This window comes from Malus domestica, chromosome 14, assembly GCF_042453785.1.
Source record: "Malus domestica chromosome 14, GDT2T_hap1".
In the NCBI taxonomy this organism is placed as follows: Eukaryota; Viridiplantae; Streptophyta; class Magnoliopsida; order Rosales; family Rosaceae; genus Malus; species Malus domestica.
The window spans coordinates 14,803,019-14,823,402 of NC_091674.1; the positions used below are offsets into that span (position 1 = coordinate 14,803,019).

Consider the following 20,384-nt stretch of genomic DNA (forward strand, 5'->3'; position numbering starts at 1 on the left):
ATTTGTAGCAACTTCAAGCACAAGCATGGTATGCTGTCAAAATCAAATGAAGAAACAAATCATTCAACCGGTGGGAATGTTGGAATATTGTTAAAGATTGTCCTAAATTCAAAGTTGTGCATGTTGGTCCAAAAGTATGCATGAACAGCACCCCTCTACACAACACCCCTCTACACAGCACCCCTCCACACTCTACACCCAATCATGGCTCCCATGTTGATGAACAAGAAGGAGAAGAAATGCCTGAAACGCCCATTCCTGAACAAGCGTTGGGGTCGACCCATTATCCAATTAGGCCTCAAGGTAAGAAGGCTTCAAAGAGGAAAGGGAGTGCTTCCAAGAATGATTCTGGAAAGTACATGCAAGAACTTGCTCATCAAGGTGAATTGACGTTGGCGCGGGAATTGGTGAAATATGAGGCTGAAAAGGCTAGAGATGAGGCAAAAGCTGCAACTATTCAACAAGCATTTCAAGCTGAACAGAGGGAAAAGAGCTACTTAGGCAAGAAAGGGAGTTGCTTAGAGAAGAAAGAATTGCACAACGAGATCGTGACATTATGAACACGCGTTTAGAAGGGATGTCTCCAAATTCTAAATATTTTTGGTAGTCGGAGAAAGCGGATGTGGTGCAAATGAGGCGTGCAAGAGAAGCCAGATCAAGACAAGATGGTCCTAGCACAACAAGACAAGATGATCCTAGCACCACAGATTGGTTAAGTGATGATGAATAAGGTACATTTTGTAATCGAAGCCCATAGTTTTCCAATCACTTTGGGTTGTAATTTATTATTTATGTTGTTTCCAATTTATTGAAGTTAGTACTTTATTTAAAGTAAGAGTACATTTATTTAATTTCGTAATATATTTATCCTAATAATAGAATCTTTATTCATCAAATTGTTCACGTATAATGAAATTATAAAACACACCAAATAAAACTAAAAAACTCACCAAATGGAATTACATAAACGCACCAAATAAAATTACATAAACATACCAAATAATAAAAAACTCACTACAAAAAACACACCAAATAAAATTACATAAACATACCAAATAATCCACACCAAATAATACATAAACATAGCAAATAATAAAAAAACTCACTACAAAAAACACACCAAATAAAATTAAATAAACACACCAAATACAAACAAACATACTAAATAAACTTAAGTATCTTCAGCTTGTTTCAATGCCCACTGGTGCTCTATCAAGTCAATTTGCCGATCATTGTGCATAGATGACCTTTGAAGTGTAGTATATCGTTGAATGACCCTTTCAATGTAACATCCATCCCTTTCTAATGGCTCGTGTTGCGCGGGTTCTTCGGTAGCATCATGCGCACAATATATCCGTGTTCTTGAATTGTTCATCGTGTCTGGCTCTGGCTTATATTCATCAACCGCATCATAATCGAACTCATCTTCCACAATCATGTTGTGAAGAATGACGCACGTCATTATGATGGATCGAAGTGACTCTACATCGAACATTTTGGCAGCACCTCTGACGATCGCCCAACGAGCTTGAAAGATACCAAAACAATGCTTCACATCCTTCCTGCACCCCTCTTGATAGCTTGCAAAGTGTTTTTCCTTTGCACTTCGCAGACGTGGCACTGTTTTGACAAATGTTTCCCACTGTCAGTATGGCCCGTCGTACCTACGTCCATTGACGACGTACGTGACTTTTGGTGTCTTTCCTTGCAGGACGTCGTTGAACACTGGGGATTGGGTAAGGACGTTGAGATCATTTTGAGCCCCCGGAACCCTGAAAAAGGCGTGCCATATCCATGTATCAAAAGATGCCACTGCTTCCAAAATGATAGATTTTGCTCATTTTCTGTCCTCATATGTGCCTTGCCATGCACTTGGACAGTTTTTCCACGTCCAGTGCATACAATCGATGCTTCCTATCATCCCAGGAAAACCTCGCATCTCGCCTTTCTTCAGAAGCCTTTGTAAGTCCATGTGAGTAGGTTTTCTGAGGTACTCTGCGGTGTACAAAGATTCGACTGCTCCACAAAACCTCATCAGGACCTCAAGAATGGTTGATTTCCCCATCTCGTTATCTCATTCACTTGGTCTGCAGATGCTCCATACGCAAGCATCCGCAACGCAGCAGTGATTTTTTGCTGAGGCAGGAGACCCATAACACCACAAGCATCCTTCTTTTGCACAAAGTAAGAATCATGGTTGCAAACATCAGTTATGATTTTGTTGAACAAATGTCGTTCCATTCTAAAACGGCGTATGAAGTACGTATCAGGAAATGCATTGTTATGGACAAAGTAATCGTCCAACAGCTCTTCACCCCATCGTTGCCTGCTTCTATCAAGGTTTCTTGAACGGTTGGGCCTGCATATCTGAGCAACAGTCTGGATGACTCGACCGGAATGTAAGGCTCTGGCCATTCTTGTTTCGTCATCTCTCCTTCTACGCTCCTCATCCTCTTCCATCTCATTTTTGGCTATTTGAAGGTTAAACATTCATTCAGATTGGTTAAACAATTCTTCCTATTACTGATCGATTTCCCACATCATCCTTGATGAAGAAGAAGACATTGTAAGGATAGATGGTGAAGAAGAAGCAGAAACTATGAATAATGAGATAAAGATGTTGAGAAAATTGGTGTGAGATTTGTGAGGATGGATGGTGGATTATATGGACGATTCAGAAAGGATTGGATTGTAGATAAGGCCATGTGGCATGCCGTCATTCGTTAAAAATTTGATCGAAATCTATCCTCAAAGATTTTGAAAGATAATGACACGTGGCACGTTCGTATTGGATAAAAATCTTATCAAAATCAATCTCTAATAATTATCTGTTCGGATAATGACACGTGGCGCAATTTTGAACGAGTTAAAATCTGATCGAAATCTTTAGACAAGATTCTCAAAAGATAACGACACGTGGCACGATGACATTGGATAAAAATCTTATTGAAATCCATCGCTAAATAATTTTTTTTTATAAAATGACACGTGGCGCAACGAGAACGATTTAAAAAATCTTATCCGAAATTACAAATAATTTTATTTTGTATTATTTAAACAAACAAAAAAAACAAATATTTTATTACCTATTGCCAGGGGGAGGGCTCCAAGGGTGCAGATGCAAATGGCAATTACTGTTCATTAAGGGCAGTTACTGTTCATTAAGAACAGTTACTATTCATTAAAGGCAATTACTGTTCAATAGGGTTGATTCAATAGTAGATTGCCAGGGGGGCTCCATGGGTGGAGTTACTCTAAGGGAACACAGAGTGTAGCTAAGTCACACAATAGTCAATCTAATTTGGTATCGAATTCATCATCTATGAGATTCAACACATGAGACATCTCACTTCTAAATGAAAAATTCTACCACCAGACCGTTGTACTATGTGCGATTCGGTTTTGCCACATTATCTGTCGTCAGTTGCAGATAAATGTTCTAGTTATGCAACAAAAAAAGGTCCCCGACGTGTGGGCGAGTTGTTGGTTTTGTTTGGAAATTTACACAATTTAACACATGTTTGGATGAAGAAATTTAAGATTACTAATGAATTTTAAAATGATGAGATTTTATTTTCTAGAACTTGTGCATTTTCTTGTTTAGTTAACCAAAAAAAATAATAATGGAATTGAATACATAATTTGTTATTTTTAAACTCTCAATCATAGAAATTGGGAAATGACACATATTTACATTGAATTTAAACTTGGGAATTGAAGGTCTCAAATTCCAAATTTTTTTTCCTTGCGGAAATTCTAAATTTATATATTTATGAATCCAAACAAGGGAATTAGTGCATATCAATTTATAAATTCCGACTTTAATTCAAATTTCAAGTTTATTTCTCTTATCCAAACATAGTGTAAAGGAAATTTGCACGAGTTTAAGAAACTTTAATGTTTTTGGTTATAAGGGTTTTAAGGAATGTTATTGATTTTCCAAATAATCCGTCATTATTAATTTGCGTAATTAAATTTATTGATGTTGGATAATGTAAGAACAAGTAAGAGTTGTCGATGATTGATATACACTAACGTAAGAGCGCGTGAATTACGTTACTGTGATTGGGTACTATACTTTCACACACTTATCAAAATGTAAGAGTGGAGCGGGAATGTCACTTCTCAAATTTAAGATGGTAATTTTTGTTTTAACTCATCTAGTTAGATAAAATGCTTTATAAAGTTAAGATTCATAAATTGTAAAGCAATTAACACTTTACATTACCGACATTATCTATAGGGTATTGTTATCCAAATATTTATTTTTACTTCTCATTTATTTCTTTCAATTTTAGACCGTCGGATCAAATGAATTGAAAACGATCAATGAGAAAAAAATTAACAAGAGTTTGTAAAAACGTAAAACCGTACAAATTAAAATTAAAAATAAAATGGGACCAAGACAAGAAGAGCATGAAAATAGGTCACACATGTGGAATGAGAATGCCACGTGTAAAAGAGAGAGTGGGAAATGGGGTAAGTAAGCGGGGCCCAAGAGCGTAAGACTACTTCAACGTTCACACAACCATTTCTTCACAGGGATTATTGGCATTTTTCACATCTAGGATTTTAACCCAAGCAACGCCCTCTTTTACGCTTGCGGTCCTTTTACTAACTTATTTTCCTACATGTTTTAAATTTTTTATTTTGGCTATAAATTATTAGTATTAAATAAAAAGAAACGATAAATTAAATAAAAAGAATATCATTATAGTCATTCAAAATTATGGTGTAGTAGTATTCCTCTTCATTTGAAAATGAGAGGTCTTAGTAGTAGTACAAGGAGTATAATTGCATTTAGGACAAAAATTTAGAGAATTTTAACGAAAAGTTTCCAGTATTGTTCACTTTAATGAAAAACCACATTTTTACACTAAAAAGTCAATCATGGTACTATTTACTTTACCCTTTATTTTGTCATTTTCGTTAAAACTCGAAGTTTTTAAACCATTTTCATTAGTTTTCTTAAAAATTTACTTTAGTAGCACGAAATAGTACAATTGCATTTAGAACACGTATTTGTATTTCTTGTTGGTATCTCTCTCTCCTGACATAACAAGTCCTAATATCAAATAAATTTCTCTACTTTCCCTGCTACATAAAGACCAGGTGGATGAGCTTGTTATATGAAAGTTCTCTTTGACATTTAGACTAGGTATGGTACGAAAGGCATAGGGGAGCTATGTGGTCAAGCATATACGGAAGTTGTCACGTCAACACGAGTAGTGCGGCTAGTGTCGAATGCAGAGAGGTTTATGAGAGTCTCAATAATAGAAGATGCAAAATCATGTAAATGTTGCAATCATATTAAATTAGGAATATGATTGTGTAAATCCTAACATGTCTAGTATATCCTTATGGGATTCTACCATATCTCTTAGACTAAATATTATCCTATTAGAGTTGTAATCCTATTAGGGTAAGTAATTAGCCTTCCCTACTACTATAAATAAAGGCACAATGAGGTGAAATAGAACACACCTTACAATTACACATCTATCTCTTTCTCTCTACTATTGCCTCACCCCTCTCTCTGGCCTCCATAATTGTTTAATAAATTATGCCTACAACACGTTATCAGCACGCTCTTTAAGCTGCGCTAAAGAGAGTTTGATCTTCAATCAGGAGAGCATTATGTTTTAATCATTATTTTTTATGATTAATTTATTATTTTGAATCGATCTACATGCTATTGATTCAATTTAATTTTTCTTTGTTGCACGTGATACAATATATTGGAGATGCAATTCTGGCTTTCAGAGAAGGATTTTCTACAAATTCAAAGGTTTAGTTGTTTTCTGTCAATCAGGTTCTTTTAAAATAAATTAAGATATTTGAAACGAACATGAAGCATGTAAATATTCCCTATGATGCATGAACCTCCTATATTTATATTTTCCCTTCAATTATATATATTGCATATGTGTTCACATATTTTGTCAATATATATACTTGTTCATGCAATACGCAATTATGCTATGTGGAATTTGAGTCAAAGTATTGAAATTAATTTAGAAGCAATTAATGGTTTTTAACCCTAGAGATTCGAAAAAAGAGGGGGAAATTGAGAATTTTGCGACACCATCACTGCACCATCGTAGCACCACCCTGGCATCACCATGCTAACCTGAAGCCTAGCCATGTGGAGGAAACAGTGAGACACTTGGACCATGCGCACAACCTTTTGGGCTTGTTGCCATGTTAAAACCCAACCAGGCTTTCGACTTGGGTTGACTAACCCCACAAACCTGAAGCCCCGGTCCACATCCTGAGCCCACAACCCGCAAGCTTTTGCTTGAGAAAGCCCCGACCTGTTGCTACCACAACCAACCCTGCAAGTTGGGCTTGTCCCACGGTCCCAGCTTCGCTAGGCCTCACTTAAGCTTACCACAAGCTAGCTTCAGCTGGGCTTACTCCTCGCGTTGGTTTCAGCCCAAGAACGCCATCAGCTTGCTGCTGGGCTTCTTTCCCCTCGGCTTGTGGCCTGTTGCCATTTTTGGGCTGCTTTTGTAGCCAACCCAAGCCTCTAAGTGCTTTGCCTTACTCACGGCACCCCAAGCCTAAACCCTTTTAGACTATGGTTTTCGAATCCAATGATATTTTTGGCATTTTCAATCATTTTAGCTTGAATGTTATTATTATTTCTTGCTTCTATAATCGTCCTTGCATGGTCCGATTTATTGAATTAATTAAAGTGACTAGTAATCCATTAATCTGACAATTAATCCAAAATTATTGGCCTAAAGTCCACTTTTTGGCAATTAACGATTCAATAAATTATTTCGTTTCATTGAACCGTTGACTCCCTTTCATAGTCCTGAAGCACTCACACTTGAGTTCCTGAAGCAACCTAATTCCACTACACTTAGTTGTATATTGTATTATGTGTTCTTATAGGTACCTCCTCTTACGAACCAAAAGTTCATAACTAAACTCGAACTTGTAGTTTCGAATTTAGTGCCTTTGAAACTCAAAGTTTTCATAGAACAAATACACCCATGACAACCTGACGTTTTTCATGGAAACCATGTCTTAGAACTCAAATGTTCTAACTTTGATGCTTATGGATGATTCATTCCCATAGCACTAATCACAATCTTATTCTCTATATTTAGTGGATTGTCGTACCGTAACAATTTCGATTTTCCTGATTTGGATGTTTCTAATAGAAACCACTTTATATGGGGTACAAGATGTGAATCTCCATCTGACTATCAATAAGCTAAGTAACCATTGAAGCCAACAATGGCATGGAAGAGCTAAATAAGCCTTTGTCATGATCTTCATTCGAAGAGTTATGCCTAAAGCATTACAAACGGAAATACCTCCCGAACGAGGATTCCATGGCTCTTTGGCTCGCTTCTATGGACCGTTTAATCATGAAAGACATTGCTTGAAGCACACCATGATTACGTCCATGAATGAGTACAATTATGAAGTATATAAATTTGATCGAATTTTGACTGGAGAATATTTTTCTCAGTTTTCCTTGTTTCTAGCTCGCTCCTGAAGCAACAATGTAGAGAATGGAAGTTTACCAAATTCTCAAATTTGATTACTACCATAAACGTGTGAGAAAGGTATAGAACCAGTTTTGGCTAGAGTCTACTAAACGGTAGAGACCCAGTTCGACTAGAGTCTACCGAATGCCTCAACCCAGTACAGTTAAAACCTATCGAATAGTGATGCTCTACTTCAGCTAGGGATGGGCACGGGCTGGGCCGGGCCTAAATTTGAAGGGACTGAACCGGACCTGACCCTTTTAAAAAGGAAATAGGACAAGCCAGGTCAGGTATTGCAAATATGATCACTAGAACCAGACCTAACCCAACCCGGTTCGGGACGAGTCCACGAGTCTTTTTTTTTTTCAAGACCCTCATCCATTTGCCGTTTCCAAGCAATTTAACTTGCTTATCCCCCACACAGACTTAAATCGCTCCAGTACCTCATCGCCTTCCTCAACATCTTCAAATCGCTTCAAGACAACGTCTCAGCCAAGCTTGACCCGACCCAGATCCTCCGCGCATTCCACCGAGTCCGAAACCTCTCAATCAAGTTCCCATTGGAGGTGCACAAATCGGAGACAGAGGCGTCCAGAAAGAGTGATAGTTAATTGATAAACCTTGAAAATTTAAAAAGTGTTTTAGAGAAATTACCTGAAATTATCAACAGCTCAAGCGCAGGATTGAAGGAAAGAGAGAAGGGTGTGGACATCGGCTTATGGCGTAAATGGTAATGCTTTATGGACGGCAACTTGTGGCGCAAATGGTTTACAGTGAGTGAGCTGGGTATATGCCTGGTTGTGCTTTGTGAAAGTTTAAGGCAAGTGAGATGGGAGAAAGGGAGAGAGAGATCGAGAAAGAGGAGATCGAGAGGGAGGAGATCAAGAGAGATCAAGAGATGAGACAATAAAGGGTGAGGGTCGAATTAGGTCTAAGAATAAGAGAGAGAAGGTAATAGACAATAGAGGGTAATCACAGTAGGTAATGAACGGTCCGGGTTGGGGGCCCGTTTTCTCCAATCTTTAGAATTGACTCACCCCGTTATTTATCAAGAACTTGCCCGCCCCACCCCATTTTGTATTTTTAATTTTTGGACTCACCCCGAACCACAAAGATCCACCCGACTCGCGGGTCTAAAACCCGTTTGCCCACCCCTAGCTTCAGCAGGGATGCATAGAAAGGCATGATCTGCTTCAGCAAAGATGCACCGAATGACATTGCTTTGCTTTGGTAAAGGCCTACCGAATAGACCCCTCCAGCCTCGGATGTAGCCCACCAAACCCAATTCTGTGTCTGTCTCTCTCACGATCCAATTTCGAGTTTATTTTTACAACCTATGGTAAAATCAGGACCTATCAAGGTATGGCATCACGCTCGAGATTGATCCTTGGCACCTAAGACCTAAAATTTCAAGAATAAGGGATACTATTCCTCAACCTCAACCTCAACCATGCAAAATCTACTTCCATCTTGATGGAATAGATCATTGGTTATGCATCTATTTGTGCCCCTACCAATGTTGTTAAGGAGTACCATTCTAGTAGTCAATATGTGAGACTAATTTTGCTCCACAAAACACCGTTGGAAAAGCATAATTTTGACATGGATGGCCTTGTTGGCCGAATCCCCTTAGTAAACCATTTACTTTGTGAACATTTTTTTATATTCTTGGATTCACGTTTGGTGTTTGTTTTAGTTATGGATAATCTTATCAATCTTGTCCTTGAATATGAGTTAATTGAATCATGTTTCTTGTATACATGTGACCAAATTCAATTAAACACGTGATTAGGTAGGAATGTGGGATAGTTAGTTATCTGGATGAATGTGATACTATGCACACTAACTTTACACCTAAATCACATCTCTAAGAATGACTTCAGGTCTATCCTACCTGATTAAGAGCATTGGCACGCTCCTCATTGTATGAATGGTAATACATTACCATGTTAGAGACCTTATATCCTCCTCGTTACAGAAGAACGTCGTTGAATCTTAAGGATATTTGAGAGAACAAAGATCATAAATGAAACTACTAAAGAAAACAAAGTTGCATATCTTTACACCACCTCCAAAAAATGAGCATGAAACTTTGCTTTAGGGCCAATGGGCTATCTCTTAACTGGGAACACGCCAAATATGGACGGTTTAGAGCCTGGTGATTGAGCAATTTACTTGCTTTGACATGACCATTTGGGACACTTAGGTCGAACAATGATGCTCCAACATATCTCCTTACCCAAAGTAAGGATCTTGTGCTTACAAGCACACTTTGCCAAGCCTGCTCGTTGTGGGAAAATGATTTTCTAAATCATTCCTAGCAAACATATGAAATGACCCCCCCTTTTCACAATGGATTCAAGGGAATATATGTGGACTAATCTAACCAAAATGTTGACCATATAAAAACTTATGGTTTTGGTTAATGAATCTACAAACTGGTCACATGTTTGTCCATATACATTGCTGCTAAACCTCATGGCCGATTCTAAAGGTTCACCAACCTACTTATCCCATAAAGTCTAAGAGACTAGATAATGTTGGAGAGTTTATATCGACGATTTTTTCGATGAAGTATTGCTTTTTTCGATAAATTATTGCACATTTTTGGGTTTATAATTGAACATTGAGTTCCCATGTTCACCCCAAAATAGCCTTGCAAAGTGATCATAAAAAGCAATTTAATTGATAGCCTAGACCTTGGGTGAACGCACCAAGTTTTCGGTTTCTGCCGAAGGCTATGCAATCTTGTACGCAGCTATATTGGTCTGTCTTGAGGCTCATTGCCACCCAACCTATTTAATGTTACAGTTGGTTACTGGGTACGAGCCTGACGTTTTGTATTTACTCATTTGGATGTGCATTCCATGTGCCAAGTTACGCCACCGCAATGTACCAACATGGGTCCTCAAAGAAGGATGTGAATCTTTGTCAATTACGATTCTCCTTCGCACTAGCTCTATTAGAACCCTTACAATCGATCTCTTTACTGCTCATTTATGGATTTTCACTTCAATGAGACATATTCCCACCTTTAGGAGGAGATAAGAACGTTAACATTCCTGTAGAACGGTGCGAATTTGCGTGGACGTTGCCATTATGTCTCATCTTTATCTTTGTATTGCACAAGTATGGTAAGCAAGTGCGATGAAATCTAGCTTTCAGAATGTTGCTTCAGATGCATTCCTCTAATCTAGCTAAAGTGACGAGATAATATACCAACTGCAAACATGTCTACAAGGATAGACGTACTTAACGGATGTTGAGTCAACTTCCTCGAAGGGTGTGTCACCCCTGATAGATGGCTTGGCCTCCCCTGTTGGATGGTCCAGTACATCGGCGGATAGCCAATCAATCTGTCTTGGCCTAGGGCATGACAGATTACTTAGTTCATATGATTCATTTCCCTAGAAGAGGAAGACACGGCACAAAATGAATCTATACTTGATCGTTGTCTCAAATCATTTCCATCTCATGAAATTAATTCGAATTACTCCTAAGACTTGAAGTTCTTGGTCCAGTATACTAGTTTGAATAAGAAAATGGAATTGAAATGAGATTACCATCGATGATATTTTCAATTATATGGTAGCTATCGACATAAATGAAAAGCAATGATATCGAACCCTGATCTGTTGATTAAGTGACAACATAAAACTGATTGGATAACTGAAATTACAATCCAAGTCAAATTCCTTACCAAAGTGTGTTTTGGACTTATCGTTCCTACACTGCCCAAGGTAACCCCATTGTGTTACAAGTGGGAAAGGAAGTGTTATGAGATGAATGAAATAATGTGATATGATGCACGCCTTATGGTGTAAGGTTTCTCTTAAACGCCTTGTGATTGACTACAACAGTATGAAATGTGGTTAATGTTTCTCCATGGGGATATGAATACGAAGATTTACATGTAAGTTCCCAAAGAACTACATGGACTAGTTCAAATAGTTCCAAATCACGGAACACCCTCTCAACTAGTTTGCGGCGTTCACTTATGGATTGAAGCAATCCGGATGATGTGGCATACCCGTCTAAGTGATTATTTGATCAACTAAGGACATGAAGTATGCCCTTACGTGTTAAACTATGAAGTCATATTCCAAATTGCTAGAGTTGACATGAATCTTACTAAGATTCTAGAAGAGCTTGAGAAAATTGCCTCATACCTGAAGATGAAATTTGAGATGAAGGATCTTGGGAAAACTCGTTTATACTTTAACCTGAAGTTAAAGCATTGTTTCAACTGTAATTTGGTCTACCAGTCGAACTATACCTCGAAGGTGTTATCCTTTGAGTATACTTATGATCTTCCATATACGATATGCAAATGAGATCCTTGAAGAGGTTATGGAATCCGAAGTTCCATATGAGAGTTCAACTTTGCGCTCGTTGTACTTAGCTCATTGCAGTTAGATTGGACATCTCATTCGTTGTTGATCTATTGATAAAGATGTTGTACTGCACCTACACGCAACCACTGAATTGATATTAAAGACGTACCCTGAAGGTACTACGAATGTAGGCAAATCCCAACGCATCCCGAGTATATCCGATCCCTTGGTCCTCGGAATGATGCTTGCCTTGTTTGTTATGTTGACGCAGGTTACTTATCAAACTCACACAAGGCAAATCCCTAAATGGTTATGTCTTTACCGTTAGGGATGTCGCAATATCTTGGAGGTCCACGTTATGACCTTAGTTGCAAAATCTTTGACTCGTTCCAAGACTCACCTTACTTCACTATGCCACATGTGAGACATGGTTAGGAGTTCTTGTTGGGCATATTCGAAGTACTTGCTGTTTTCATCCATCGTTGAGTCCCGACAATAATCCATGAAGACTATGACGCATGTATCAACCTAACCAAGACATGGTACATCAACAAAGTCAACACCAAGACATATTGCATCTACATCACATCAGCAAAGCATCACGAGATTGAAGTCATGCAAGCCAATCCCAGACAACCTTGCTGACCTCTACACGACATCATTATCGAAGTCAACCTTCCAGAAGCTTGTCTGAAGAATTGGTATGCCTAACTATTCATATGCAATACTTGTAGTTCTCATTTAGAAGTTCTGTCAAACTTAGGATGAGTATCCAGAAGTATACTCACTTGATCTTAATGTACTATTTTTCCCTACGATTAGAAGCATTTTTCCACTGGGTTTTTGCTACCTAACTAGGTTTTAACGAGGCACCCATCCTGGGCTGGTCATACCCTTGTGAGCTTTTCTACTTGCATCCAGAAGACGTATAGTTTTGACTTAATGCAACTTCTCACTTTTCTCCTTAGTCTATGGGTTTTTCTCCCACCTTGGGTTTTACCATAGCGAGGTTTTGTGAGGTTTACCCTTTTTATGCTTTCATCCGTTGATTTGAGACTCGTATTCGCTCATTGTGCCAACAACTTCATCAACTGTATTTACTTCATTGCTGAAGACCTAATGCGTCACTTAGTTGAGTATTTACACACTCAAGGGGGAGTGTTGTAGTCCTATTAACTTAGAAATGTGATTGTGTAAATCCTAACATATCTAGGATCTCCTTATGGGATTCTACCATATCTCTGAGACTAGATATTATCTTATTAGAGTTGTAATCCTATTAGAGGTGTAATCCTATTAGAGGTAAGGAATTAACCTTCCCTACTATTGTAAATAAAGGCACAATGGGGTGGAATAGAACACACCTCACAATTACACATCTCTCTCTTTCTTTCTACTAATGCCACACCCCTCTATCTAGCCTCCATAATTGTTTAGTAAATTATGCCTACAACAGTAAAATGTTTATTTTACCTATTTATTTGGTCGGAATCCATCTTCGCCAAAAAGTAAAACATAAATAGGACTTAAGTTTACAATTTTCTCATTAGAGTAAAACTCACATTTACATTTTTAGGAAGTATAAAACGGGATGTAATATATCAAAATTGCATCTTCCAATTGAAAAAGCTCTGAGAGCGAGAGTGGGAGAAAGAATTACACAACATTAGGACACCATCATTGTGGTGTCCCATACCATTGAAATAAAGATATGTGTAAGTTTTTTTTATCACATGTCCTTATATCATCGGCACAGGATGCCACATAGCAATATACTCATTCTATGTAAATTGTTCTCTCCAAGCGGGGCCAGGAAAGGGTAACAAGTATCAAGCTATGAGACAACATAACAGAGAATCCCCAATAAGGGGCTCTATATGGGGTTGAAAAAGTGATGGACATAATCAATTTTACAGCTCCGAGGAATCTTTTGGGCTCTAAAAAAGAATCTTCCTCGATGAGGGGCTATATATCTTTCGGGCTTTACATATGGCTATATTATTTATAAAGTAATTTGTTTACATGAATTTTTTTTTTTTTATTTTTGTTAACTTTTCTTAAGTTGATTTTTGACTTGTTATCTTAAATTTTTTAATGAACTTTTCAACCTAAAAAAATTAAAATTTTGACAAAGTTAGACTTCATCACTTATAAACCGTTCGTTGGATTAGATTCTTGTATCTCAATCTTATCCGTTGGAAGATGCAAATGCCCACTTCGCCCTCCGAAATAATTTGATTGCACACGTGTGGAATGAACATGCACATAGAAGCTAAGTCTTGTGTTTGTAGCATTTAAAGAACTAAATTGTAAAGGCTTTACAATATAGGTCCGCTTACTTATGCTTTCAATTAACTAAATTGTAATGCCCTTACAATTTAGGTATGTTGTTTGTTTATGTTTTCGGTTTAGGTCTCTAAACTACCAAAGTCATTTCAATATGTAGTGTGTTTTTGTTTTGAAATCAATTAAAGTAAGCCTTTTTAGTAAAACAAGTTATATTATGTTATGGCTTAAGCATTAAACATACAAACACAATGGAGGAGGACCTTTGAAACAAATATGTTAAAAAAAGAAAGAATAAAATGACAGTATAAGTGTATTTGCTAGTGGGGAGAGAGTGATAGAATTGGCACACACTGATTGATACTTTTCTCGTGGGATCCATTATTTTTTTGAGGCTAGATGTAGCCTAATATTTTGCTACTCAAAAAAGGAAGATGCTAGCCCAAGCGGTGGATCCATCCACATTTTCTGATTCATTGACGATAGAAATTTCCCCCGGCCCAACTTTAAATATAGAAGCCTTATAGAGGATAAAACCCCCATTAGAGATGCTCTAACGCTGGTGTTATTACCTCACAGTCATGTCTGGTCTCCATTTTCAAAGCTAGTTGTCAGCTGCAAGCATCTGAATTCCCGTCAAATCCCAATTTCATCCAAACCTAAGTCATCTTCAACTCATAGTCAGCGCACGACAATTCCATGTTTTTGGTTTCTTCATTTTGTTTTAGCAACCTCACATACTACTTTTTTAACAGAAAACTAACGGAAATTTGAATTTGGACAACTTTTTCAACACGAACATCACATTGAAAATGAAATGTCACCACAAGACCACGAAACAAATTAATTTGGCCTGTATAAATAGAATGGCCTTTCGGGGCCATAATACTTGTGCTTCATAAAAAACAAGTACATATTAAATAATTGTGAGGGCTTCATATGTACCCCAAAAGTACAATTTCAACAAAATTAAAAAACCAAATTAATTCCATTACATATTTTAATGAAATGGGTTTCAATTTTCAAACAGAATCATCAAAACTACAACACTTTTGAATTCTCTGCGACATTTCCACACTACAACAATGGACTTTTTTCTAAATTTCTTTCGAGGACAAAACGCGTGTGTCAACGTCAAGAAACCGTTAGAAGTTTCAGTTATGTACAAAGGCATGGAATCATCAAGTCAACATGATATCGACGCGGACTGACGAACAGAATTTCTACTTGGATACTACCTTCATTAACTTGTGGAAAGATAGGTTACCGTTCTGCAATGCTGTAGATGGAGAACACTTTATGACGCCCCCATTCACGCGAATCAGAAGTAGAGCAGACCAAACCGGGTGCTTGGCAATACAACAAACAGCAGAAGGCCCCGCCGATCACTATAAATAACAGATCAGCCAACCCACAACGCTTTCAACAGAGAATAGAACTTACAATCTGATGTTTATATTACAGCGAGGGAGCTCCACAGTATGTGCATTAGGAAAATCAGAGTTCCTGACGTTAGATGCTTCAAGAGCATGTCTCCCGATGAGCTGCTTTTACTCAGCTGTCCTGCATTAATGTATTCGTCTTTGCTAGAAGTTACAGAGACGTTTACTGACATTGAGCCTGTAAAGGAGAAACTCAAACAATATGATAAAGGTATTGGTAACTGGTCCAAAGTTGTAAAGGAAGTGAGAGTTTATGTGGACGCGTTATTCAACTTACAATCGTAGTTAGCCCACCCAATCCGTTGGCGAGCCAAGTCATACACAAATATCTTGTCTTTTAGAACAAGATCTGCAATTGAAGAACGAAAGGTCATCAGATGGCACATATATGATTTGCACACATGTTTAAGTATTGTTCTAAAAAAGCAAATTATGATAGTCACTATCTATCAGAAAAACAAAATAACAAAACGCTCAGTATGTTCTGCACATACAATATTACTTCAAACTTTCAGCCAGAGTTAAATAACCAGCCTAAAATTTGGGGCCTAACCTCCTAAAATAGTTACCCCTCCCTGAACCTTCTGAAAGCCAATGCACCACAAAGCAGCACTTTCCTATTACAATAGAAATGACACATTACAATTACGCAATGTAATTTGCAGTCGTGATGTCTAAAGAAACTACTTTAAATAAGAAAGTTTAAATGGAAGCCAGAGAATACTTACAATGAAACCTGTATGCATAAGGTACTCCTCTGGTTTCAACACCATCGATGCACCTCCGGCAAAGTTTAGACTAACCGAAGGAAATACATCAGCCAAACTGAAAAAAAAAATAGACGTCATTCAGATTTATTTATTTTTATAAACAAAAAGAGAAAGAAATGAATATGCCACAATTCTGCCCGCCCTCCATGGTCCACCGCTGTTCTAAAGAGAAAACTTCAAAGATATTTAGACACAATACCAACCTGGTGGAAACTAGATAACACTGGTTTCCTTTCGAAATGGTGGGAGTTACAGTTCGTGAAGCAGCCGAAGTTATCTACAAAAACAATCATAAAATCCGTTTTTAGTACAGAGATGAAATCTTTTTGTTTCCATACAACATATGAAAAGAAGTCTGAAGTCAAATAGAAAGGAAGGAGCAGATATTGGACAACCACATCAAAGTCAAGTTGGCCCCATTAGAAACTAAAACGAGAGATGAAATGAATCAAATTCAAATACAACAACAACAACAAAGCCTTTTCCCACTAAGTGGGGTCGGCTATATGAATCCTAGAACGCCATTGCGCTCGGTGCATTCCTCTTCGACGCCGGCGCCGCACGAGACCGACGACCTTGACGGTCGACGGCTCGCGACGGGCACGACAGTCGTACTGTGCCCTAATTACAATAGGAACTAAGCTTAACTGTGCCCTAATTAAAGTAGCTTCTGCCAATGAAATTACGTCATAGATCAAGCAATACAGTTAAAGATGACTCACTATCAACTTGACCAATTTTTTAAAAGTGAATCATCAAAAATATATGTAATACATGTATATTCTTTTCCTCTAACAAAATGACCTTTTCCGTCCCAATGCTAATGATGAAAATTGTTTAAGCAAATTAGCGTATCAAATCAAGTGAACAAACTTACAGCATTAACAAAAGGATCATACGCTTCTTCCACAAAATATGACAACGTTGTACCCGAGTCAACAATAGTTCCTCGGCCATTTGATGTGGTGAAGGCTGCTGGATCGATTGGTAAGGTTTGCCCATTGACAGTGATGCTCTGCAGATTTAAATTGTAATGCGGCCTGAAAATAGTAAATAAGGAATCAGTTACATTAACTGAAAACATAAAACAAAAAACAAAACTCATGACAATTTTCAATTTAATAGTGAACACTGTATTACCGAAAAAGTACACATGAAAAGACAAAACCATAAATGTTATAAATTGTTACAATTAAAAGAACATTAAAGTAACAGAGAGAAAACTTCCAGACTTCCTCAGTGAAACAATAATCGTATTCTTAACATATAATGTTAAAAACAAAGCATTAGCATGACGGGGATGAATGATGCTGAACAGTATCCAACTTAGCAACAAACAATGAATAAACACATTATTTCTCATGTCATGACGGAAAAAAATGCAGCAGTTGATCCTTGTATTCTTTTTCTTCTGGGTAGAATGATAGCGATCCTCGTATTTCAACCATGCAGACCCCAAATACAACCTCTGTGCTAATATAAAAAAGCCAAGCACTAAAAGTTTAAAAGGCCAAAAGTGATATGACTCGATATGAAGTTGCGGTATCCAAGCCTTGGTGCATAAAACATATTCAGAGTCAAGGTCCATTGCTGACCGAATAAATCATGCGTTTGAATGAAATAAGACAGATATAGAGACACAAAAACACAAACAATAATCTAAATCTGTAGTAGAAATTAAATTCCACTTCACAGACTGGGTTATACTTATATCATAAAACTTAAGACCTAAATCAAACATCACAACCATAAATAAATAAATTTCAACAGGGTAGAGACATACTGTGACGGCACAAGGGGACTATATACAATGCTTGGCTCCAAAATCTCACCAAGAACAAGTATACCCCCTCCGTTTCCATCTCCCTTCAAGCAATGGGAGAACACTCTGGGAGTCATCCCTCGAGATGACAATTGTGATATAACAGAGAGAGACCCTTGACCGAACCCAAATATCCCATCCACTGCTTTATCTGTCTTAGTCAAATCCCCAGACTGATACGTACTACACCTGCACCCATCCAAGGCAATACGCTTCAATAAAAAGAAACATGAAAAATGATGTAGGCATCCAGAAAGAATGAAGAGAAATTACAATGATGCTTATTGTTATTTATGAAGCACAGTCACTATTACTGCTAAATGATGAGACTGTTCAGCCATGCCATTTTAAAATTTATCGTAAATAGTAAATACAGATAAACTATGTACCACCTGAAACAAAACATGAATTAATTATTGATAAAACCTGAGCAATCTTCATTCAAAGTTAATTATTATATTTTGCCTCTATCATTTGTTCATTAAGGATTTCTTTCTATTCCACATTTGTTGTGCACACCATTTCAGTTGAAGTTGAAACACTCACCCGAAAACAACAAATGCAGAAGAGTTAGTGATAAAAGACTGTCCCAGAATCATGTCAAAGTATAGTGCATCCGATACATAATAACCAGTCGTCCCACTTCCATCACCATATTGGAAAGTATAACTGCACTGATTACTCTGCGGAGAACATTCAGTTGACGAAGTTTGAACTGAGGAAGTGCACATTGGGTCTGTACAGGGGATCAGCCCCGCAGTTGAAGAGCTCACAGAATCATAGAAATTGAGCTGAATCTGCAAGCCAGGGGACAGAAATTTGCAAGTTTGTTACGCTTTAAATTACCTATTTACTCTACAAACTTCTCAAACGACAGCAAGCAAGAAAACGAAACAGAAACTAACACCGAGTCCGCTAGATTGGGGGCAATCACTGCAGGAATTGCAGGTAATCCACAAGATGTCACTTCCGGTATCAATCTGCACATTGAATTCTTTCGGCGGAGAGCCCAATTTCACTTTGGTAAAATAAAGCCTGGATAAACCGAAATGATGGAACAAAAAATCATATATCTTAGTTGCATAATAAAACAGAAGAAAACCGAATAGAAACAAGAAAAAAAATCCATCGACCCAGAAACAAACAGCAAGAAGCCAAACTCAGTCAACGTTTTCAACAGAAACTACATAAAAATAGAAAGAAAAATGTTTTTTTTCCTTCAAATTTGCATATTCTAAAAACCCATGAATCGTCAAATTTGGTCAGTGAGTAAGCATTGAAGAACTCATTTGCAGAGGAACTGATAACAGAAAGACTCGAGCTTTTTGTACTTTTCTTTCACTTCACATTTTCTCAGCAACCAAACAGAACTAGAAATAGAAAATACAAACCCCTCAGAGACACAATAAATGCTTACCCAATTAAGAACCCACAAAAGATTAACAAACACCCAGAAAGAACACTCAACTCATCCAACAAAATCTACCAAAATCTGAGACAAACCCATTAATGCAAACACATTAGAAGCTTCATTCAAGAGAACCCGGATGATAAAATTACCCGACGAGGTAGGGATCGGAGGTGCCTTCGACTGAGAAGTCGACAACGCCGCCCGCCACGTTCTGCAAGAGCCGGGCGTGCCTGACTCGGTCGCGGGCTAGGAGCTGGTCGAGTTCGACTCGGTGGCTCGGCGGAAAGGCACGTTCTAGAGAAAGAAAGGTGGCCGGGAAGCCGCAGTAGACGACGGAGAGAGAGAGCAGCGCGGCGAGGGAGGCCAAGATCGGAACTTTGGAGACCCGCATTTCGGCGAAGCGGTGCGTTTTTTTGAGTTGGCTGAGAGGGAAATTCAGTGGCAAAGATGGAGGTGGTGGTGTTGGTGCTTCTTGCTTCGTTTGCTGTTTGCTGCTTAAAACGGAAAGTTGTAAAATTTAAGTTTTACGAGAAATGATTTGGGCACTCAACTCGAGGAGTTTAATAGATACTAGAAGGACGATTATACCCTTGAATACTTTTTCTATTTTTAACAAGACTTTATTATCGTCTTACAATGTGTTAGCAATAATATTGTTTAAATTCGCCTTTAACAAAAATTGAACTTAAGGTCTCTCACTTATAAATGAAGAAGAATACCACTAGACCGTAATACTAAAGAGATATACCCTTGAATATTTGTCCCATTTCTACGAGTGTTTTTACAAACCCAAAACAAACTCATTTGGGCAAAT

The 20,384-nt window shown here is 37.8% G+C and overlaps 2 protein-coding genes across 2 annotated transcripts; both read right to left on the minus strand.

Moving 5' to 3' along the window:
• Positions 1–1,645: 1,645 nt before the first annotated feature.
• Positions 1,646–2,065, minus strand: LOC139191181 (uncharacterized). The gene is made up of 2 exons (XM_070811749.1): positions 1,866–2,065; positions 1,646–1,772 (listed from the first exon to the last, which is right to left on the minus strand). Exons 1-2 carry the CDS (start codon positions 2,063–2,065, stop codon positions 1,646–1,648), a joined length of 327 nt encoding a protein of 108 aa, XP_070667850.1.
• A 13,029-nt stretch (positions 2,066–15,094) lies between these two features.
• Positions 15,095–20,105, minus strand: LOC103454729 (aspartic proteinase 36). The gene is made up of 10 exons (XM_008394328.4): positions 19,720–20,105; positions 19,065–19,194; positions 18,706–18,956; positions 18,121–18,348; positions 17,215–17,377; positions 16,541–16,614; positions 16,296–16,392; positions 16,121–16,184; positions 15,845–15,916; positions 15,095–15,745 (listed from the first exon to the last, which is right to left on the minus strand). The coding sequence occupies exons 1-10, from the start codon at positions 19,959–19,961 to the stop codon at positions 15,579–15,581; spliced, it is 1,488 nt and encodes a 495-aa protein (XP_008392550.3). The 5' UTR covers positions 19,962–20,105; the 3' UTR covers positions 15,095–15,578.
• Between the last annotated feature and the right edge of the window lie 279 nt (positions 20,106–20,384).